The 23,920-nt window shown below is 38.6% G+C and overlaps 1 protein-coding gene across 1 annotated transcript; it reads left to right on the top strand.

Annotated features, from left to right (window-relative positions):
- Window positions 1–447: 447 nt before the first annotated feature.
- Window positions 448–23,761, top strand: SAV1 (salvador family WW domain containing protein 1). The gene is made up of 5 exons (XM_045798911.2): window positions 448–899; window positions 3,661–4,104; window positions 12,362–12,632; window positions 15,786–15,929; window positions 22,372–23,761. The coding sequence occupies exons 1-5, from the start codon at window positions 806–808 to the stop codon at window positions 22,571–22,573; spliced, it is 1,155 nt and encodes a 384-aa protein (XP_045654867.1). The 5' UTR covers window positions 448–805; the 3' UTR covers window positions 22,574–23,761.
- Window positions 23,762–23,920: the final 159 nt, after the last annotated feature.

Here is a 23,920-nt window from a genome sequence, read left to right as displayed (position 1 = left end):
AGAAAAAGAGGCATCTTGAATTTGTCGCCACCGCACTAGCCTGGGTGTTGCGGTCCTTCAACTCTCTTCGCATTCTGCGTTATTATCAGGGACCTGAACTGACCCGCCCGAGAACCTCCAGGAGGGATGTCCTCACTCAGGACGACCGGAACGCTTCTCCGGGGGGCGTCGCCCGCTCCCTCGAGCCCGGGAACATCAGTGGGGAGAAGGGGCTCCACTGCAAGAGCGCGCGACGGTCTCCCGCGCTCGGTCTGGCGGACTTCGTCCGTCGTCCTCTCCCGACCGCAAGCCCCGCTTCTCCTCGGAGGGGACACAGGGGCCGGCCCGCTAGCGGACAGCGCCGCCCCGCGTCCCGCAGCGCTGGCCGCGCCCGGAGCTGGGTGGGGGAGGGGCGGCGGCGGCGCTCGCGCTGCGTCGAGCTTCCCAGAATTCCCAGCGGCCGCGGGGAAAGTTTACGGGACGTAGGCGGCGGCGGCGGCGGCGGCGGTTACCAGGGGGCCCTCTGCAGACCATGGCCCTGGCCGGGCGTTGCTGCGTCCGCTCACGGAGTTCTCGGGCAGCATCGCGGAGCGAGTGGATTTCCGGGAAGGAACTGACCAGCGACTGAGCTGAGGCCGGCGCGCTTAGCGCCCCGAACATGCGGCAGTCCCTGCGGGCGACCCTGGGCTGCGGAGAGGCGGCGGCGGCGGCGGCTCGGGAGGGAAGGAGGCGGCGGCGCCGGCGGAGGTGGCGGCGGGGCCGGCCGGCGCCCTCCGCGGAGCCCTAAGGAGGCTGCTCGCCGCGGCCTGGGGCCTCGTCGACGAGGATGCTGTCCCGAAAGAAAACCAAAAACGAAGTGTCCAAGCCCGCCGAGGTGCAGGGGAAGTACGTGAAGAAGGAGACGTCGCCTCTGCTGCGGAGTGAGTGTCGGCGGGGCCCCCGCGCCCACACCTGGCCCGAGCGGCTGCGGGGGCCTGCGGGGCACCCGGGCTCCCCGCCGCTTTTCGTGACTGTGGGTCTCTGTGAAGTACTGTGTTCTAAAATGATATTGTGCCTGAAGTGCTGGTCGTGGTTTGAAAGCCGATAAAGCGTAAGAAATTAGAGGAGTCCTCCCCCCGGGGGCCTCCCTAAAAATAACAAACTTTCCCGTCCCCACCCACCCCAGGGCGGTGTGTTTCGTTTTGATGACTAGAAGAGGTTCTTTCGGAAACACTTAAATTGCGGATTCCCCGATGCTAAGGGATGGAAGTGATTAGACTGGGGCGCACTTTTTCCTCTTCTAGGGATCTCCAGATACGCCTTGTGTTTGCAGACATTTCGGGTGACACTCGTCCGTGCTGGGAGTTGCGCGAACTCGGGTAGAATTCCTTCGCCCTTTTTCTGGTTGTAGACGTTCGGAGGTGACGGCTGACCGTCGCTCTTGTAGCCGCTGTCCAAAGCCGCATCAATCTTAGATCTTAGAGAAGCCAAAATCATGTGTGTATGGGTATTTAAGTGGGAATTGCTTCAAATACCACCTTCCCTCCCCGACTCCAAAAGGCGAAGTACGCAACATTTCTACCGTACTTTGGGGGGAAATTGCCAAAAAGTTTTTTTTTTTTTTAACTTTAATAGTTTGTGTTTCTCTCTGCCTCCCCCCCACACTTTTCACTTTAAGCATTTGATTCTGCTTTTTCAGCTGAATCTTCAATTTTTGATTCTTGCTTGTGTGTTCAGAACATTTGTGAGGTAAAGAACTAGTATTTTGATGTTCATAGTGGGCACCTTGTGTTAGTGCCCTTCTTGGAAGCTCCTACTAACCTTGTGACGTAAGCATTACATCATTCTGTAATTGGGAAAGCTGTTCGTAGAGGTTCCTGGTATTTACCCAGGACCACACAGAAAGGTGTGGAGAGCATGTATTTTAAATAATAACCACATCATCAGCCTTCAAGATTTATCCTTGTATTTGCAATGCTTTCTTATAGAACAACAAAATAGATCAATGGGTACATCAATAACCAGAAAATTGATTTTTACTTATTTATTTTTTTACAGTTCATTTATTTAAGTAATCTCTACACCCAGTGTGGGGCTCGGACTGAGGACTCTGAGATCAAGAGCAGCATTCTTCCCACTGAGCCAGCTTAGGCACCCCTGAAAATGGATTTCTTTTCTTTTTTTTTTAATTTTAAAGACTTATTTATGTATTTATTTGAGAGAGAGCGAGCCTGGTGGGGGGGGGGCTGAGGGAGAGGGAGAGCAGCAGACTCCTCTGAGCACGGACAGGGGACTCGATCTCACCACCCAGCGATCACGACTTGAGCTGAAATCAAGAGTGGGAGGCTTAACTGACTGAGCCACCCAGGCGCCCCTGAAAACTGATTTTTAAACCTTTCTCTATCAGCTTATTTTTCAGTTACATATGCTCTTAGGTTTTCAGCTAAATTTATGATAGCTTGCAGTTTGCTGCAAGTAAAGTTTATTAACATTACTTGAAATCATGAAATATGTTAGCCGTACTTTATTTTTTTTTAAAGATTTATTTATTTGAGAGAGAGAGTGAGAGAGGGCGGGCCAGGGAGCTCGAGTTGGGGCAGAGTGGGGGAAAGAGAATCTCAAGCAGACTCCCTGGTGAGCGCAGAGCCCGGTGAGGTTGCTGTCACGACTCATGAGAATGAGATCAGGACCTGAGCCAAAACCAAGAGTCCCACACTTAACCGACTGAGCCACCCAAGCACCCCATGTTAGCCATACTTTAAAGCAAGTTTATTCGGATATTAAGTTCTCTCTAGAGTTAGCTTCTGAAGCTTATTATTATCAGTGCTGTTTGATACTGTTTACTTAATAAATGAATAAAAGTTTCCAAATCTAGTTTTTTTTTCATGTGACAAAGTTATTTGCTTTGTAACCTGGCATGTCTAAGCCACTCAAGTTCTGTATTCAGACGTACTGTATCCTGAAGGCCATTGTTCTACTGTTATCTTCTGTTTTGAATTATAATTGCTTGTTCTTAACGGGAGCCATGGTTTCAGACTTGGCATTTTTGAGCTGATTGAACATTTGTGTGTCTCTTTGAAATGAGATCTTTTTATTTTTTAATTTTCATAGCTAAATTTTTTACTTTCCAGCTTTTGATTACTGTACCAGTATTACGTAATTCTGAAAGGAAACCAGATTAATTATTTTAAAGTCTTTTTAAAGGAATCCACTTCTATTCTACTAGAATAGCATTATATTCTGTTTTATTTTTGAAATTGTGTTTGCTTGTAAAAGGATTTTTGGGAATTTTGAAAATGAAGTAAAATCAAAACAATAATCTTAAATTATGTTGGTAACTGTGTATCTATTTGTTAGATTGTTTCTTATTTTTACACATTTATTCATGAGTATTTCATTAACCATAATTAAGCTTACTGACATTTCATCATGTATGGTGGTATGCAGAGTACATTTGATTCTGAATTTACACATACCACATTCATACAAATTATAAATTCATTTGAGTGGGAAAATACTAATTAAATTAGCCTTAATTTTAAAATGCCCAAGTACTATCTTAAATCAGAATTTTAAATTGTGTTTGCTTAAGTCCATTGAAATTTTGCATTGGGGGTAATAGAAGTAAATGAACAACTTTTGAAAAGTGTAATTATTACTTACTGAAGGGGTCATTTTACTCTTTGTTTTATTTTATCGTAGATCTCATGCCTTCATTTATTCGGCATGGTCCAACAATTCCAAGACGAACTGATATTTGTCTGCCAGACTCAAGTCCTAATGCCTTTTCAGCTTCTGGAGATGGAATAGTTTCAAGAAACCAGAGTTTCCTTAGAACTCCAATTCAAAGAACACCTCATGAAATAATGAGAAGAGAAAGCAACAGATTATCTGCACCTTCTTATCTTGCCCGGAGTCTAGCAGATGTCCCTAGGGAGTATGGCTCTTCCCAGTCATTTTTAACAGAAGTTAATTTTGCTGTTGAAAATGGAGACTCTGGTTCCCGATATTATTATTCAGATAATTATTTTGATGGTCAGAGAAGGCGCCCACTTGGAGATCGTGCACATGAAGACTATAGATATTATGACTACAACCACGATCTCTTCCAAAGAATGCCACAAAATCAGGGGAGACATGCTTCAGGTAACTTAAAATTACAAATCCTACATTAGTTTAGATTTATTAACAATTAAAAAGATGCTCTTTTCTGGATTTTCTTGGGAACCCAACAGAAACTCCCAGAAAAATACTTTTCCATTTTGCCAGTTTTGTTAAGCCAGCTTGCAAATAATTAGTAATCTATACTGAGTGAAAGAATTTTGTGTCTATTTATTTTATTAACTCATTTTATAAAAATTTAGCACTTACCCGAAGGTTATCTAGACTGTTAGCATGATGAACCTTGAAAACCCAGAGAATTTAATGTCTACAGTTGGATTGAATCTAGGTTTAAGTTTGGTAGAATGGGAAAGTTAGGGTTTCAAAGAACCTGGACTTAAACCTGAGAAAGGAAAGGTGAATAGGAAGAATTGGGTGTGGTAAAGCGTACCTTGGCCAACTGCATCATTCCTCAGCTACAGCCTCAGTGTTTCTTACTGTTTTCCTAGGTCAATAATTATTTCCCAGGTTGGTCAAAAAGACTTACTGTCAAATGGTTGTGTGATAAGTCTGTCCTTTTGTTGTTCTTTAAGGAATAAAAATATTAGCCATGTAATTTTTAAAAATCTGTTTTCCATATTTGCTAACTTGGGAATACTTGTACAAGGAGCAGAAGAGATAGGAGAAATGTACAGTTGTACTTCATTCCCAGAGTATTGTATTACACTAGATAAACCGAAGCAACCTGAAAATTAAACTTTTTCATCTGTTTTTTCCTTGGTAAGTTGAAGACTTTAAATCTTGGCAGGATAAAAATAAATACATGAGACATTTACTTTTTAACTTTCGAAACTTCAAACAAGGTAACTTAAAAATAGTGTGGAGGAGCACGTGGGTGGCTCAGTCTGTTACAGTGTCTGACTCTTGATTTCGGCGCAGGTCATGATCTCAGGTTCATGAGATCCAGCGGCATCGGACTCCATGCTGGGTGGGGAGCCTGCTTAAGATTCTGTCTCTCCCCCCGCCCCCAAGACAACAGCAACAACAAACAAACAGTTTGGAGCAGGAATGTAGAAAACATTCATTTAGTGTTTTGGGGGGTGGGGGGAGGAAGGAGAGGGAAAGAGAAAAATCTTTTTTTTTTTTTTTTTAAGATTTTATTTATTTATTTATTTATTTGACAGAGAGAGAGAGAGAGAGCGAGAGAGGGAACACAAGCAGGGGGAGTGGGAGAGGAAGATGCAGGCTCCTAGCAGAGAAGCCTGATGTGGGGCTCAATCCCAGAATACTGGGATCACGCCCTGAGCCAAAGGCAGACGCTTAACCACTGCGCCACCCAGGCGCCCCGCCAGAGGGAGAAAATCTTAAGCAGGCTCCATGCACATCGTGTCCTGATGCAGGGCTTGATCTCACAACCCTGAGATCACGACCTGAGCTGAAATCCAGAGTCAGATGCTTAACTGACTGAGCCACCCAGGTGCCCTTATTCATTTAGTATTAATCATTTATGTGTCTAGCATTTTCTCTGATCTTCTTGGTAACTGCTCTCTGGTATCTTATTTGGGGAACAAAACCAATATATGCACAGTAATCGCAGAACAGTCGCTAAACTCTGTGGGACTGACAGTAAGTGCTATAGGGAGTCAGAAGAGAGATCAGGGTAGGCTGGAATACTTGAAGAAAGATTCACGGAAGAGGTAGGACTTGAGCTGTGCTTTGAGCTTGGACTTTAGGTTAATGGGGCAGAGGAAAGGAATTTTAGATGAAAAATTTGGGATAGCCCACTGAAAACAGAGTGGACCTGTAAATCCAAGGAACTATGTAGTTCTACTAATTTGAAAAAGGAGATGTGAAGTAGAATGGTGATTTGTGGGCAACAACAAGCTGAAGGGTTTAAACGAGTCAGAAAGAAGCCATTGCAGGTTTCAAAGACAAGTCATTTTATGAAAGCTGTGTTTAAAGTTAACTAGTACTCAGGATAAATTGCTACCAAGAAGATGACTGCAGGTACCAGTGGTATTGGAGAGGAAAGGGCAAGTCTGTGTTGCCTTTAAGGGAAAAAATGAGACTTAATTATGGGTTAGGAGAAGTAAATCACTGGAGTTTTGAAAATTGAGGAATAATGGAGAATAGTTGGTAAAAGCACTTTGTGAAAGCTGACATTGGAATCTCATTGGGACATCAAAGAGGAGATGTTTTCTAGGCATATAGAAATGAGCATGGATGAACATCTTTTTGTTTTTAAGATTTTTTTTTTTAAGTGATCTCAACCCAGCGCGAGTTCACAATGCTGAGACCAAGAGTCCCATGCTCCTCCGACTGAGCTAGCAGGCATCCCAGTACCTTTTTGTTTTTAAGGACCGTCTAGGTTAAAGAATTAGACATTTGCATACTTTGGTGTTTATTTTGACTATTTCTAATATCAAGTAGTTTTAAACCTCAGAAATGATTTGTTACCCAAGCAAAATTAGTAAGTTTTTAAAAATAAACTAATTTTTTAGAGTAATAGCTACTTACTGTAGGAAATTTGCAAAAAGCAGAAAAGTTAAGGGAAAGTGCCCATCAGGCCAAGATTCGTCGTATTTCAGTTATTTCCTTCATCTTTTTCTATGGCATTCTTTTTTTTACATTGTTGTGATTATACTCTGTACAGTTTTATATCCTTGCTTTTTACTCCAATGCGTTTCTTAATGTTATATACTATTTATGGGTAGTTTCGTTGACTTCATAATCTTCCATTTGGTGCGTGTTGGCAGGTTATTATTTTAAATGTTAATGAGGACCTGACTTAGCTGCAAACATTTAGAAAGGGGAGAAGTGGGACACATCTGCATTGATGGGACTTGGCCACCGATGGGACATGAGAGATACGGCAAAGGGAAGATTCAGATAGGACTAGCATAGAAATTTGGCTGCATAAATGGTTGACTAAGTGAACGAATCCAGAATTTCAAGTCTGGAGTCTTAAGACAGTTTTGGTGGCTGAAGGGTAGCAGGAATAAAAGCTTAAAACATTTTGTTTACCATAAATACAGATTGTTCTTCACACTTTTATCATGTGTATTTATATTGCAAACATCACTGATAACTCATAACACTTTTCTGCCTAAATGAAGGTATGAAGAATTAATAATGCCAAGTTAAAACATTGTTTTAAAATTCTGATTCACAAAGTATCATTGAGGAAATACTGCAAGAACTAAATTTCTACGGATCCTTTCTTAGTGGCAGTGTGACATAGTTTTTATAAGTTTAATGACAGACTTCAAAATAACTTTCCAATCATGAATTAGGGATAAATAAAATAGAAGTTAATTGGATACTTTTTCAAATTAAAGAGTCATTTAAAAAAAAGATTTGCATTTATTAGAGTGATAATATGCTTGAGAAATTTTACTTAATAGCATTTATATCAGGGCAATAAGATTTAATGTTTTACCTTTTAGAAAAAAAGAGTTCTTCTTTGAAGGAGTCTGTTAAGTGTCAGGGAAAGATTAATAACCAATTACTAACCAAGCAGAAAAGCCTAACAGCTGTCTTTTCCTGAAGGAAAAAATCCGAATATGAAACAATAGCTGGAAGTTTCTTGAATTCATCTTGAAAAGACTTGAAACTTACCATATTTTAAAGATTAATGCTGAAGAGAATTCAAGGAATTAGAGTGAATGGAAAGGAGAAAGTAAGTTTGTGGGAGGGTAAAGATGTGCTATAGATTTATTTTCACGACCGTTAAATTTTGGTTGTTGTTACTAAGGTAGTAAACCCTAAGAAGATAAGGAAGAGTAGTGTGGTAGTGACTTATGCCAGTAGTCAGGAAATGCCTTATCTTAAGGGTTAACTTTATTTTATTGTATTTGGCAGGTTGTATAGTATCTCAGGGGGTTTCAGGGCCTGTCAAGTTCTAGGTTTAGCTGTGAAATCTGACCTTTAACATTTTGGCCAGTGTGCTGGGCAGGCACCTACTCTGTGTGCCAAAGGAAGGAATTTGGCTGCTCACAGGAAGTCTTCAGTTGGAATACGAAGGGCAGAATGAATCCCTTTGTTATGCATTTAAATAATGTAGTTCTATACAGTTTTAAGTAACAGACTTTTAAAACTTTTATTTTTAAAGACAAGTTACCAAAATCAAACTGAAAAGTGTCAGCCTTTACCAAAAAACACTGAAGTAATGTTAACTCCAGGAAATGCACAAATGGTGAACCCAGAATCGTCTTTGAGAAGGGGTTAAGAGTCTTTAGGGATAAGCTTTGTTTGTAATTATACTGCAGGAGATGAGAAAAGGTAGCTCTCTTTATCAGCATCGTAATTGTAACGTGGGCTGTGGTGTTCAGCATTTATGACCCTGAAGCTTGGGGACCTTTATTAGAGTCCCAGATTCCATTTTATTCTCTGTAGCCACTACAAAATTAGTAAACCAGAATTTTCGAGCTTTGTCTGTAAGGGCAGGTTTCACAGATATCTGCCTGGTTGTGAGATTAAATTCTTTGGAGACATATCTAGTAAAGTCTTGGTGGAAAGACAAAATACTCCTTTATCCTTGTGTTTGGGAAATAATGTATTTAGTTATGAATGTATTATTTTATATAAACGGAAGGTGTTTGTGCAGTTAATCCCTACAAATGGAAGTTATTTTGAGGATTATGAATGCCGCTCATTCTTTTCTGGGACTAATTGAAATAATGGAAAACTAATTTTCTTCCTTGTATCTCAGAAACAAGTTCTTATTATTCCACTGATTGAATTCAAAATTGGTAGCTTGTTTTTTTCTTTTATTAGTGGCAGTCATACTTTTCTTTGAAGAATTACAGTTGATCTTTTGTTTGTTGTTTACTTTCTTAGTAATAAATTTGTCATTTGTATACCAATTCTATAGCTTTGGAAGTAACTTACTTGAATCTTTGTTTCCTCATCTATAAATTGGTAGTGAGACTATTACCTGTAGAGCTGTTTTGAATATGATAATACATTTCGAAAAGGGTCAGGGACAGAGGACACACTCATAATTCTTAGTGTTCATGCCTTTTATAAGAGTGTTATGTGCTCTTTTATACTTTTTACAGATTTGACATGTTTGGCTATTGAAGTTTCAACTTTTTGGCTGAACGCGGAGCAGAGGTCTCATGTGTTAGAGCTTGATACAGCTGTTTTTTCCGTCTTCTAGACCTGTTTCATAACTGGGAATGTTTTGTTTTGAATCTGAGTTTTAGTCTTTTTGCACTGTACATTCTTCTCTTAATAGGTTTTATAAAATTATCTCAAATAGTTTGAAAAAAATTAGTGCGCATGGCACTTTCAGAAAGTACAGGTGAAGTGTGTCATGAAAAGGTTAGGAATCATGGTTTTACATGGTATCGGTAAAGCTGATGAGCCTGTTTGGAACTTTGAGGACATCTTGGCTCCCTTATCAAATTGTTGAGGTTTAAATTTGAAAAATAAGAGTTTTTACAGAGTGGGCTTTGTGTTTCCTCTAAATATGAATTTCATGTTTTAATATGGTTTAAATCTGGTGTTTGGTACCTAATATTGTTTGAATGTACAAATTCTGTCATTTCTTCTCTATTAATTGGAATTCTATAATGAAGGACTATCTCATTGATGAGATTGGTTGCTATTCATATAAGAAAGCATAAATATTAAATCTTTCCCTTTATTTACTAGTTTTTAGAATAATGAATTTGCACCCTAGCTGCCTCCAAAGGTAAACAGTGAGTTTTTATTTTTAGTATCTGCGAACTCAAATTTTTTATTAACTCCAAGCTTTATTTGGATTTCACCAGTTCTTTCATTAATATCAGTTTTCAGTTCCAGGATCCAATCAGAGTACCACATTTCATGCAGTTGGCATTTCTCCTTAGTGTCCTTTGTCTATGACAGTTGCCCAGTCTTTTCTTGTTTTTCATGACCTTGATAGTTTTGAGGAATACTTGTCAGATATTTTTTGAACTGTCCTTTAATTTAGATTTTATCTCAGGTTTTTCTCATGATTAGATTGGGCTTTTGGTTTTTGGAAAGAATACCACAGAGGTGAAGTATCCTCGTCATGTCAAATATAGGGAGATACACGTATACGTATATGACATATTATTGGTGATATTAACGATCATACTTGATTAAGATTTGCCACGTTTCTCCATGGTAACAAACACTACATGTTTGTTCTTCCAGTTTTTGTCTTCATCTTTATTTCTTTACTGAGCACAGCTTTTATCTTTGTTGCCTTACCATCTTATCTTTTGGGTTCTTGTTTTTCTTTGTGGTCTTCTTGTAGAGAATTGATTGCTTCCTTTTTTCTCTTTTAGTTAGTGGGAGAATTTAGTTGCATTTTTTTCTCTGCTTTGGGACATTTTTCTGAAAGTTCTTTTTAATAGATTTATACTTTTTTGGCAAAAGTCTCTAATTTTTCTTATAGATTGATGTTGTGCTGTTCTTATTATACATATTAAGTAAATTGAGTTTTCCGTTGCCAGTTATTTGAAATCACCTCCTATGATTGCTGAAGAGGGAGGAGGATTGTGGAGGGTCAAGGAGAAATTACCAGGGTAGTGTTTTGCACCAGCTAGTTTTTCACAGTGCTCTGTTCTTATCTCCACTTCTTTACTGTTCTTGCTCTGTCTGAGATGCTTTTGACAGTTCTTACATGTATCTAAAGGTTATACCTCTTCCCTTTTTTTTAATTGAAGTTTCTGTCAAGGTAATTGTACGTTCATATGCAGTTGTAAGAAATAATGCAGAGAGGGCCCCTGTACACTTTATAGCAACAAGGAAAACTCATGGAGCTCAGTCTGTGTTATTAACCTGTGGACATAAACTCAATGAATTTTGGAGTTTGGGGTGATTAGTCAACACAATTACTCTTCTTACATGCAAATAAAACGATGCAGCCAGGTTATTCTCCCCCCCCCCAATAACTTATAGTAAACTTAAGGTTTTTTTTAAGGTACAGAAATCTATGAATTTTGATATATATATATATAGATCTACATAATGCCAGCGCAGTCAGTCACCCTGAAAATGATGTCACTGCTGCCCCTTTGTGCAGTGAGTGGTCTTTGGTCTATGACAGTGGCTTAGTCTTTTCACCCCACCCCTATTTCCTGGCAACCACAATTTTCTGTCCTTGTAGTTTTGCCTTTGCAATAATTTCGTATGAATGGAATCATACAATTTACAGCCATGTGAGGCTGGCACCTTTCACTCAGTGTAATGCCTCTGTGATTTATCCATGTTGTTGCACGTATCAATGATTAGTTCCTTTTTACAGTACCTTCCACTGTATGATTGTACTAGTTTACTCATTCTCTCGAAGGACGTGTGGGTTGTTCCCATTTTCAACACTGTAACATCCCCATACAGGTTTTTATGTGAACTTTCATTTGTCTAGGTTAAGTATTTGGGAATAGAATTGCTGCATCATATGGAAAACATATTTAACTTGGTAAGACCTTGTTGAAGTGTTTTCCAGAGTGGCTGAAGTATTTTGCATTTCCACCAGCAATGTATGAGAGTTTCAGTTGTTCCATATTCTCATCACAACGTGTGTTGAAAGATTTTTTTTTCTTTTTTGGCTGTTCTCATAGATGACTATTGTTCTCTCATTGTGGTTTTAATTTGTAAGGTTTTTTAAATTAGTAATGTTCCTTATGGTTAATATGATTTGAGCATTTTTTTAATCTGCTCATGTACCTCTATATATCTTCTTTGAAGTGCCTTTTCAAATCTTTTGCCTGTTTAAAATGTTTTCCTAGTGTTTTGAGAGTTCTCTGTGAATTCTAGATTAAAGCCCTTTGTCTAATATGTGACTGGTATATATTTTCTCCCAGTCTATAGCTTGATTTTCTTTAAAAGAGTAGAGCAAACATTTTTAATTATTTTATAATTATAATTATTTTAATTATGCTGAAGTCCAGTTTACCAGTATTTTTGTTTCATGGATTGCACTTACAGCATCATGGTTAAGAACTCTACCTGATGAAAGGTCACGAAAATTTATCCTCCTTTTTCTTTTAAAAGGTTTATAGTTTTTATGTTTTACATTTAGATATATGATCCATCTTAAGTTCATTTTTATAGAAGGTGGAAAGTATAGATAGAGGCATCAACCAAAACTAATTTCAAAGAGGGAGTCTTATTCCTTCTTCTTCTAATACTGGCTAGTTTTATGAAAATTCTTATTTACAGTTAGAAAATCATGAATTTTAACAGAAGAGTATACTTAGGATAGTTAATTTTGTGACTCTCAGATGTCATATTTTTTGGCTTTGAATAATTGTTCTGTTTCTTCTTTTTCTCTCTTCCTCTTCAGGTATTGGGAGAGTTGCTGCTACGTCTTTAGGAAATTTAACTAACCATGGTTCTGAAGATTTACCTCTTCCTCCTGGTTGGTCTGTGGACTGGACAATGAGAGGGAGAAAGTATTACATAGATCACAACACAAATACAACTCACTGGAGCCATCCTCTTGAGCGAGAAGGACTTCCTCCAGGATGGGAGCGAGTTGAATCATCAGAATTTGGAACCTATTATGTAGATCACACAAATAAGAAGGCTCAATATAGGCACCCCTGTGCTCCTAGGTACAGTATCAACTTTATTTTCAGCTTTCTGTTTTGAGATTGTCTAATGTTAGATTTTGAGATCCTGTTTTCATCAAAAAGAAAAGCATCTGAAGTTTGATATTTGAAAGCTTATGACATTTTTCTTTGGAGTTCTATTTAGTGATGATTTTAATAAGTAAAAAAAAAAAACTTTGTAAAACAACCTCAAAAAACACAGTGTTCATATGATCAGACTCTGCTTTAATATGCCAGAATGTTTTTATTGTAGATATCCAGAAATTGAAATAAATAATTAAAACATCAGTCTCTTTCCATTTAAATTTCTATAAATAATACAGACCTCCCTCCTAATGTGTCAAAATATACTTCTGAATTATAGCATCTTGCCGTTTTATTCATATTCTTACTTTTTGTGTTCTGTTTCTTACTGTTGCCAGGCAAGAAAGTGAAAATTGGAACTGTGCAAAACATCCCAGATCTGTTTAATAAATGTAGCCAGTGTTCCTTTGGGCTTGTCCGTAGGTCTCGTTATGGCCAGACTGTTAGCCCTGTGAATATTGTAGCCAGTTGTCCTATGTAGCAACTGAGCTGGGGAAGGTGATTAATCCAAATGGCAATGTGCTGTGTGTGACTGTAAAATACACACACACTGGTACCCTAGTACCCACAGTACTAACCCCAGTACTAGCTTAGTCATGAAATTGCAAATGAATTCCTGATAACTACCTCTGAGCCACAACTTAAAATGGCTAGAATATCATCAGCATGTTTGTAGGTGTTCTTCGTATCACCTCGCACAATACGATCTTTGGTTATGGCAGACTTTGGCATTTTTTAGAACCATTAAAATTGTTATGAAAATACACTTTAATACTATCACCTAGAAGACTAAGCTTTATTCATTACTGTGTCATTTTACATATTTGGATTTATTAATTCAACTTGGAAGAGTTTCTTTTCCCAGCGATTCCATCTAGTGGCACTCAGCCAGTGTTTATTGAACAACTGAAATTGTCATCACTTCAGAAGAACCAAACCAACTGCTCTGCCTGTGTTGGGCTCTGACCCCTTTGCCTACTCTCCAAACCATTTCAGGCAAGCTGCTGTCCTCCCTGGCCTCCATTTTCAGGCCTGTGACATGGGAGTAATTTAGAGTCCCCTCCTACCTGATCACGATTCCCACCAAGGGCAAGGATGAGTTCCCACTTATCCCTACTGTGTCCCAGCATCCAACACACAGGCACATAGTGGGAGTGTAGCCAGACGTTTGTTGACGAAGAATGATGGAAAATGCAAAAAGGAAAAAAAAAAAAGAACGAAGCACGATTACAGATTGCTATCACCAGGTGGCAGAAGACTTTGCGGTCCAGACAACCAGATTTGAGAGTATATTGAGCGGACTTTTCTATTTATCATCAGTAACCTTACGTTATTATAGAATTGTCATAGTTTATAAGGCATTTTCACGATTTGCTTCTCTTAGCAGCAAGCACTTAAGCTTGCATAGATAGTATTAACTATTTTTTATCGTCTCTGTTATGCTAATCCTTATACAGAACACTTGACTTACTAGTGCATTTACACAATCACCTTTTTATGAATTTATTCCAGTTTTACATATAAGGCTGAAGCTTGGAGAAGTGAAGCAGTTTTGCCCACATTCATATTACTCGTGAGGTGGCCCAATGAGGTTAAAACCCTCAGGCATATCTGACTTCAGAGCCTCAGTTCTTCCCCACCCCCAGTTGTGCTATCAAAGGATATTTCACTTTGTACCTACTTCGTACCTACTTACGAAAGAAGAGATACATATAAAATTGCACTGCCGTTTGGACATTGATCTTTAAATTGTTAATCACAATCTAACAATTATTTTAATCCTAGTTTAGTATTGCAGTGACCTTTTATGATACCCACATAAATACTGATGTTTGGAGCAGGCTCTTCCAGTTTTGTCTCCTATCCTGGAATAGATTGTTTTGGCCTCCCAAATGTCAGTCTTTAGGCTTCAAGTGGTCCAGTGCGTTTTCCTTAGCATTTTCCCACGTGACACCTGCCTCCCCACCTTGCTGTTCTCTCTCTGTCCCAGTTAAGCCATTAGAACTAAATAAAAGCACGGTCTGTTTTTTCTTTTTGTTTTAAGTCTCTGTGATTTAAAATAGGTTCTAATCAACTGTAGCTCCCACATGCTCTCGTAAGTTGGTAAAAGCAGAAAAGCGTTAATGTGAGTAATTCAAGCACGGTTCTCATTCCCACCGTACTACATATTCTTTTTTTTTTTTAAAGATTTTATTTATTTATTTGACAGAGATAGAGACAGCCAGCGAGAGAGGGAACACAGCAGGGGAGTGGGAGAGGAAGAAGCAGGCTCATAGCGGAGGAGCCTGATGTGGGCCTCGATCCTGGTATGCCGGGATCACGCCCTGAGCCGAAGGCAGATGCTTTAACGACTGCGCTACCCAGGCGCCCCCGTACTACATATTCTAAATCCCCTTTTCAGCCTAAAGGAGGAAGAAGGTATCCCTTCTCATTTTGAGAGAAACTGTCAACCTTTCCAATATGAATTTATAGCTAATACTAGTTATTACTGAAAATTATTATTTTAGTTTTAAGCCTCGGTATAAAGGTTATAATTTAGCTCCAAATTTTTTATAGCTTCCTTTCAAGTTCCTTGAAAAGAATAAATACCAGACAGAAGAAACTTCTTAAAAATATGTAAAGATTTTGGGCGCCTGTGTGGCTCAGTTGGTTAAGCGTCTGACTTCTGCTCAGATCATGATCCCAGGGTCCTGGGATTGCGCCCCCTTTGGCTCCCTACTCAGCAGGGAGTCTGCTTATCCCTCTCCCTCTGCCCTTCCTCCCACGTGTGCTCTCTGTCTCTCAAATAAATAAAATCCTTAAAAAAATATCTGTAAAGATCTAGCTTAGGTTTATATCCATCACTAATGACCTGCTAGTTACTAGTTTCCAAGAGAAGGTGGATTTTACTTCACCTTATGGTGTGGTAAAAAAAAAAAAAAAAGTCAGACTTCTGTGTTTTTTTAGGTGGTAGGAGGAATTCAGTTTGGGCAAGAGGCACATTGAAAAACGTTTAAATATGATTTGTTCTTTACAATTTCTTGTTTAGATTTAGAGCCTTTATCCTGATGAGTGTCGATTCTTTTTTCTTAGCGTACCTCGGTATGACCAGCCCCCTCCTGTCACATATCAGCCACAGCAAACCGAAAGAAATCAGTCCCTTCTGGTACCTGCAAATCCGTATCATACTGCAGAAATTCCCGACTGGCTTCAGGTTTATGCTCGAGCCCCTGTGAAGTAAGTGAGTTTACAGCATGTTTTGTTGAGGGCTGAATGGAGCCAGAATGGAGTCTCTGGGCTGCTTAACCCACACAGCACTATGTTTTTTCTTAATCATATTGGGCTTCTAAATAATGTTTTACTTGAGGAAGGGCTACCACAGCTTATAAAGTTTGAAAATCATTGACTAGAAATGTAAGTTCTGCAAACATTTATTGATTCTTCGCTTTCTCTGTATGCAGACCTGTGTTATATTAGGGGTACAAAAAGAAGCTTACGTTCTTCTAGGGGAGATTAACTTGTAAATCAGTGATAACACACCGTGTGATGAAAGTAAGGACCCAGGGAAGTCCTAGGTACAAGGATGAAGGAGCAGGACACAGGTGTTGAGGAAATAATACAAGGAGCGGCTGCAAGCTCTGGGATGAGATGATTTGACTTCACGGATACTTTTGAGCTGTGTAACCCCCTGCAGAGTGCTTAACTTAGTTTTGTCTTCTGTAAATTGGGGATAGGAATAGTGCCTACTCTTAAGATTATTAAGAATTCAATAAAAATAGTGCATCTAAAGTACGTGTATCACAATACCTTGTACATTAAGAGAGCTTAGGAAAGGCGATGGTGATGATGCTGACTGGGGGCAGAGGTCAAGATCACTCAGGAAGGAACAGTCTGATTTCTGGCTCCATCACCTACATACTGAATGACCTTGAGCAAGTCGCTGAACTTAGATCTAAGTGTTTTTCCCTCCACAGAGCAGTGGGGCATAAGTGACCATGCATTTTAAAGCACATGGCACGGTGGCTGCCTTGTATAAGCACTTGATATGGCTTCTTATCATATGAGTGGAGCAAGGACAAATGTGGCCTAGTTTGTAAAGATGCCTGTGAATTTGCCAGGCTCATTGAGGATATTTATTGGGTGCCATAGTAGGCACTATTCTTGAAATACAATCATGAAAAAATGAAATCTGCCTCAAAGAGCTTCTCTCGGGACGCTTGGGTGGCTCAGTCATTAAGCGTCTGCCTTCGGCTTGGGGCGTGATCCCAGGGTCCTGAGATCCAGCCCTGTATCGGGCTCCCTGCTCTGCTGGGAGCCTGCTTCTTCCTCTCCCACTCCCCCTGCTTGTGTTCCCTCTCTCGCTGGCTGTCTCTCTGTCAAATAAATAACTAAAATCTTAAAAAAAAAAAAAAAAAAAGAGCTTCTCTCTTCTGGGAAACAGAAGTAGATACTCAGATCAGTAACCCAGTGTGATAAGGATTAGTAACACTGGTATATACAAAGTGCCGTGATTTCAGGAAAGGGAGTTTTTGAAAGCAAATAGTTATTGATCATCCAGTGCTTCTTGTGTATCTTATGATGCTAAACTTTTACATATGTTATCTCATAATCTTTCCAAAACCCATTTTACAGGTTAAAAAAATGGAGGCTTTATCTCTGCTAAGATCCTACAACCATCGAGTGGTAGATTTCAAACCTTTATCTCCAATTTCAAGGATCATGCTCTTAACTTTTGTCATTAATAACTTATTTAAATAAATATACTGAGCAGCTATTAAATTCTTGTTAAACTTTGCTAGGCATTTCATATATGATTGCATGTACTTTGAACAACTCTGTAAGCTAACATTTAGTTCCTGGTTTTTGTAGCCTTACTCTTCATTTCTTTTTTGTATTTCAAGAAACCAAAATTAACAGCATAAAATAGCCCAAAGAAGAGTTTTAGATAGTTTAAGATGTTAGATAGTGAATTTGGGGAAAAAATTAATTCTTTGATATTCAAATAAAAGGAATGTAAAACTTTACATTTATACTTTTTTGAAATATAACTCTTTTGCATAATTTTAAAGGATGATCATTGAAATAAAATTTGCAAGGGGTTAAACCAACTCTGATCTACATCTTTACCATACTGTGTATTCACCAACCGTGTGTGTGTCTGTCTGTCTGTCTCATGCATGCATACGTGTATGCCTCCAGCCTAGAGATTTTAGAAGTTATTTTCCTGCTTAGAGCCATTGTTTTTATTAGCTTCTTTTCGGGCTTTTAATTTGATTAGTTGGTTACCTCAAGGATATGTCTTATAATTATTTGATTATGATTCTGCTCATTTAGGACAGATTAACATTCTTATAAAGTTATTGGTCATTTACTATGAATTATTTATTAATTTTTGGCCAACATAAACATTTTTCTCAGTCTGCAAATTCACAGTTGTTACTCTATGATCTGATGTGGAGACAAAACCATGTTCCAGGGTTCTAGTCCTAAAGCATTGGTTCTTTTTTTCCCTCTAAGTCAAATTTAAGCCTTGACAATGTAATTTTTAAAAAGATTTTAATTGTAGATATTATTTTGCAAAATATAAACAATGCTTTTCAAAAGTTTGATTTTAGTTTATTTGAAATTATGTACACATTTATCCATAAACGCTTAGCTTGGTTTGGCGTCTGGGCTAACTTACTGCAGTCTGTTTATCTGATTCTATCCGTACAGTATAGGAATGGAGTAAGGAATGATGATGGATGAACTTTTCTTCCCTTTTCCCTCTCTTCTTTCATTCTTGTTACCACTTGACCTACCAATATGTATAGCCTTTGTTCATACGCTGGTCTTATGCCATATGTAATATGTGTATTTATATTTTCCTTAAGTCTGGAAGAATATATGCCTACTAATAAATTTTCTTATTTCAGGGAGTTGATAAGATTGAAGAGGGTTATTCTTTCTACTTTATAGTCATCATTAGGGAGAAGTAACATAAAAAGCTTTCCTTTTTGGGGAAAAAGATCATACTTAAATGGAATTCCTTGCTGCTTGTGAAAAGAAACAGATTATAGCCCTTTCAACTCTGGTTCTGTGAGCTAGCTTTAAAACTTTAGGAAATGAGCAACTTAGTTTTTTTTCCAAATAGGTCAGGACTCTCAGAATGAGCTAGACTGAAACAAGAGAGCAGGTATTTCTTTACTGCTTAAAAACTTAAAATGAGAGGTTTAGGAACCTGTTGCTTTTTAGTTGGTCCAAAATTTTTGTCTCTTAAGAAGATGGAAATGGTTGATATTGTTGTCAAAAAAGGATGAGCTGTTATCTATGAAGTAGATAATGAAGAATCATTTATTTAATAAAAAGACAGGTTTTAGTCAGATAACTAGCACGTTTTTTCCTTTTGCTAAATAATTGCCAATCTTCTAACTTCCTGAAATTTTAAAATTCTATCTCTAGCAGCAACTCACCAAAACAATTTTTGAGTATACTTCCGAACTTGACTCAGATTATATTCTGAATTTTTATTTATGAATTTAAGTAAAGTTTCCGAAGCTGCTCACAAAGCCTGTGATGCATCGTACAAGGGTAATGAGGCTGAACTACAGCATAAATGATGAGGTTAGCACAGAAAGGAGAAGACCATCAGGAACATATTTACTTTCTGTTATTCCTCATACATACCCCAACACCGGTCCCCAACAGTACTGCAGCCATGGATTGTATTTTATTCCTGTGGCCTGGCAGTCCTTCCGTGTGACCACTGCGCTAGCTCTGGGTGAAGGTAGAAAGGAAGAACGGGCACACTGTTACGGGGGCAGGCACAGGGAAGGGACTTAGGCTGCTCTGTGATCCCTGGAGCTGGAAATAGCAGCACTTTTGGCTCCTTAAAGACAACATCCGCTGGAGTGTGAACGCATTTTTTGGCAGGATTATAGCAATTGCTGTTTGCATATATGGGTTATTTATAAGTAGAATAAAAAATAACGCTGGTGTGTTACAATAAGCATAGGCTACTGAAGTAGTTTACAGCCCATTTTCTGAATGATTTACTTGTGTGTGAACATGTGTGTGTGTAAAGATTTTATTTATTAGAGTGTGCACATGAGCACATGGGGGGGGAGGGGAGAGGGAGAAGCAGACTCCCTGCTGAGCAGGGAGCCAGGCAGTGCTCAGTCCCAGGACCCTGAGATCATGAAGGCAGGTGCTTAACCAGCTGAGCCACCCAGGCGCCCCACCTGTATGTATTTTTTTTAAGATTTATTTATTTGAGGAAGTGAGCATGTGGTGGGAGGAGCAGAGGGAGAGGGAGACAAGCAGACTCCCCACTGAATGGGGAGCCCATTGCAGGGGCTCAACCCAGGACCCTCATCGTGACCTGAGTCCAAGTCAAGAGTCTGCCGACACTTAAGCAACTGAGCCATCCGGGCATCCCTACCTGTATATTGAAACCATAAGTGACTAAAAATGCAGCCTGGGGAATCAGGTGATTTGTCTAGTTAAGAAGAAAAGAATGGGAATTTTATATTTTTCCTAAAAAACAAAAGAAAATAAACGTATTGGGAAGTATTACATGAGAAGGGAAGTAATCCCATAGAAACGGGGCAAGATTTTGGAATGCAAGTGGGAGCCTTGCCTACTTTCTCATCGGTGCTCTTCTAGAGGACTTTTCTCCTCCCCAAAGGGTTTTCTGTAATTATTCTGACTTTGTTGCTTCTACCCTTAATCCTGTTTTTGATGCTAAATGCTGTGATTGGGAAGTCAGAAAATTGCTTGAAGCTTTTTTTCTCTTTCCTTTTTTTTTAAACTCAAATGCTTATACAGAATGATGTTCATATCTGAAAACAATTATGATATTTACCAATTTAGTCTTCTCCCTTTTTCCTTGCTAGAAAGTACACAGATAATAAATGAGATTTAATGTTCTTATAGTTCAGCTGGCATAAATTTAAGCATCTTGAATCAGTAGACGTTGCTGAAATGCCTGTTAGCTATGGGATTTTGAATCTAGAGGATGAAGTTTTTTGCTAGGGATTATGAATTTGTTTCCAACAAATAAGATCTTAAGCTACATGAATACTAGAGGCTCTGAAAACACAACGGTTACTTCATGGAAGCTCATTGAGTATTTCTTATGGTATCTCTCTAATTTAGGTTAGAGTTTCCCACTGAAGAGAATATAAAGCTTTCTACCAAGTGTACCTATTAGATTTGCAGCACTCAAGTAATTAAGCGGGCAAATTTGGGATCCAACAAGATATGTTGATCTGTGGTTCTGCATATTGTGCTCCTGCTTAGACAGACCCAAGCCACACGGGAGTACAAGTCAGCGTGCCAGGCACAGTCTGTGGCTCCTCCTGACTGCTCATTATTTGTTTACTGTTTCCCTTTTTAAAAAACCTTCAAAAATATATTTGGAATAAGGTGTTAAATGAATTACCAAACATAGAATCATTGGGTAGGAAATATTATAAATGACTATTAAAAATAAATGTACTAGAATTTACAATCAAAGCTTCGGATTATATCTGTTCTGTAATAGGGTTTGAGAAGTGCAGCTTCAATATCATACAGGCGTATGGCCCGCAGTAGTTCAAGGTCTTTGTCTAATCTCAACATTCAAGACCATTACTCTGAATAATTTGGTCCATGACTCTGCCTTTCTCATTTTTTGGTCACTAAACAGTTTTGCAAGAAATCTATAGCCTCTTTAGGTTCAGTTTTTTGATCTGTAAGATGGGAAAATTGGACAGGAGTGATGTCTTCAGGTTTTTCAGTCCAGAGTGTAAATTACTGCTTTTTGTTGCATACTTCCCTGTCAGTATGCGCTCAGCTTACCATTGAAGGAGTACTAAGAGGCCTCCTGGGAGACATGGAAATACAAGCTCTACATGCTTCTAGAGTCGACTTACTCTCATTTTGAGAAGAAATTATTCTTCCCTTTCTGCTCAATTTTGTTTTGTTTTAAGCTTATTTATTTATTTATTTATTTGACAGAGATAGAGACAGCCAGCGAGAGAGGGAACACAGCAGGGGGAGTGGGAGAGGAAGAAGCAGGCTCCCAGTGGAGGAGCCCGATGTGGGGCTCGATTCCAGGACCCTGGGATCACGCCCTGAGCTGAAGGCAGACGCTCAACGACTGCACCGCCCGGGCGCCCCGATGTTGTTTTAGTGTTGTATACTCAACCTCAGGAAAGGAGCCCACGAATGATGGTTCCTCTTCGTTCCTCTTTTAGTTCCTATTTTGCAGTAGTGAACAACATTTCTCAGAAAGTTCTGTCCACACTAATAACACAAGTGACTTTGCCCATTTTTGTGTATTGTCTTTGGGCATAATATGGTCTAAAGCATTCTTAAGTTCCTGACAACTAAACTTTAGGTGAACTTATGAATAGCACAGAATATGTATTCTTCTGAAATTACAGAACACAGTCGTTGGAAATGTGTTCATCGTTGTCTAATGTTAATAGAATAATTAATAAATTGGTATTTTTTAACTTGAAGTAATATCAGGAGTTTTCTCCTCTCCTTAAAAAAATAGTATATTTAAATAAGTTAACTCAGTTATTTTTAATTAAAGCTTGTGGTTTGTTTAGATATAATAAAGTTGATCTTTATAAAACTAGATCAGTTTGTTGCTGTAAATACATATTTATGTATGTGTTGTGAACATATGCGTGCTTGTGTTTTATAACAGATATGACCACATTCTGAAGTGGGAACTCTTCCAGCTGGCTGACCTGGATACATACCAGGGAATGCTAAAGTTGCTTTTCATGAAAGAACTGGAACAGATTGTTAAAATGTATGAAGCCTACAGACAGGCTCTTCTCACAGAGTTGGAAAACCGCAAGCAGAGACAGCAGTGGTATGCCCAGCAACATGGCAAGAATTTTTAAGTTAATTTTTTAAAAATAAAATTTAAGTTTTGTGTAAGGGCTTTAAAATATTTTCACAGGTAAAAAAACTGCAAACAAATACTTTGGTTAATAAAGGCAGCTTTTTGGAAATTACAAAATTCTAATTTTACATGTATTTTGTTATTAAAAATATTTTTATTGAGCAAAAATTGATTATCATTTTAAGAGCCGATACAGCAAACACTTCTAAATGCTATATATTAGAAACTGCTTTGAATATTCTCAGTGGAGACAAATGCAGCAAGAAATGTCTCATTATAACCAGATATTAAATAGGAAATGATCACTTGGTAAACTCGTACAGTAGCAGTATCTTTCTTTAAAACACAGAAAACCTATGCAGTATTTAAAAAAAGATGTGTACTGCTTTAACGTGGACTAGTAGCTGGAATCAGATGGTTTAATATTACCATTGCGCAGTTCCAAACACAAAATGGGACTTGGGACCTGGATGGTGATAAATGTGTATAATGTATGGGGTTCCCTCCCAAAACATAACCCTTTTAAAACATGTTGAGAACATATTTTTTTGGTATGAAAGGGTAAAGGGCCTGTAATTTTTTAGGAATAAATGTAGGCATAAGGTCTTAGCCTGTATGGGAAGGTGTGCACAGCACTCAGAAGTTGGTATCATTTCCTTCCTTTTGACCAGGGCCCTTGAAACGTTTAGCAGCAGGGCTCTAGTGAGACAGTGGAGGGTTCCCAGCAGCAGGAAGCACACCGCTATCCCCGCAGACTGGCTCGAGCCGCCAGCAGTCGGGGATTCATGAAGAAATCCGGGTCATTCAATTGATTTGACATATTTTTATCTTCGAAGGATTTGTCACAGAACTTTAAAACCTACCATTTCCCTCCCAATTTTTTTCCTTTCCATAGTTAAGACATTGCTCATAATTAGCACAGTACATTTGATTACAGAAAAATTTATGGCACTGTTAGCCTGTAAATCTCTAGAATTCTGTGAATTTCAACATTAATTGAAGGAGCTCTTCAGTTACATTTACATGTGTTGTAAATATGTAAATATATTTTTAGTTTAGGTAATCTTCCAAAATACAGAGCACTCCCAGTTAGTTATCAGTGAGTTTGAATTGATAAAATGTTGAAAATGTTAAATGTTTGATTTTATATAACAAGCTTATTAAATATATTTTTGTGGAAACGAAATGTGTCATGTTTGATTCCGTGTTTTTTTACATAGTGCTATAAATATTTGATTTTCCATTCAGAAGGTCCAAAAGCAAAGGAAGCAGTATATAATGAAGGGGATATTGAAAAATGAAAATAAGCTAGAATTTTATCAGCTGGGAAAGTTATTTTTCAGAG

The sequence above is a fragment of the Ursus americanus genome, chromosome 35, assembly GCF_024610735.1.
Source record: "Ursus americanus isolate L20-20 chromosome 35, mUrsAme1.1.p, whole genome shotgun sequence".
Taxonomy (NCBI): Eukaryota; Metazoa; Chordata; class Mammalia; order Carnivora; family Ursidae; genus Ursus; species Ursus americanus.
Note: the sequence above shows the minus strand (reverse complement) of the source record. Positions and strands in the feature narration are given on the sequence as shown.

Coding starts and splice junctions, on each gene's coding strand:
- SAV1 (XM_045798911.2), top strand. CDS start 806: ATGCTGTCCCGAAAGAAAACCAAAAACGAAGTGTCCAAGCCCGCCGAG. Junction 900..3,660: donor GACGTCGCCTCTGCTGCGGA/GTGAGTGTCGGC, acceptor ATTTTATCGTAG/ATCTCATGCCTTCATTTATT. Junction 12,633..15,785: donor AGGCACCCCTGTGCTCCTAG/GTACAGTATCAA, acceptor CTTTTTTCTTAG/CGTACCTCGGTATGACCAGC.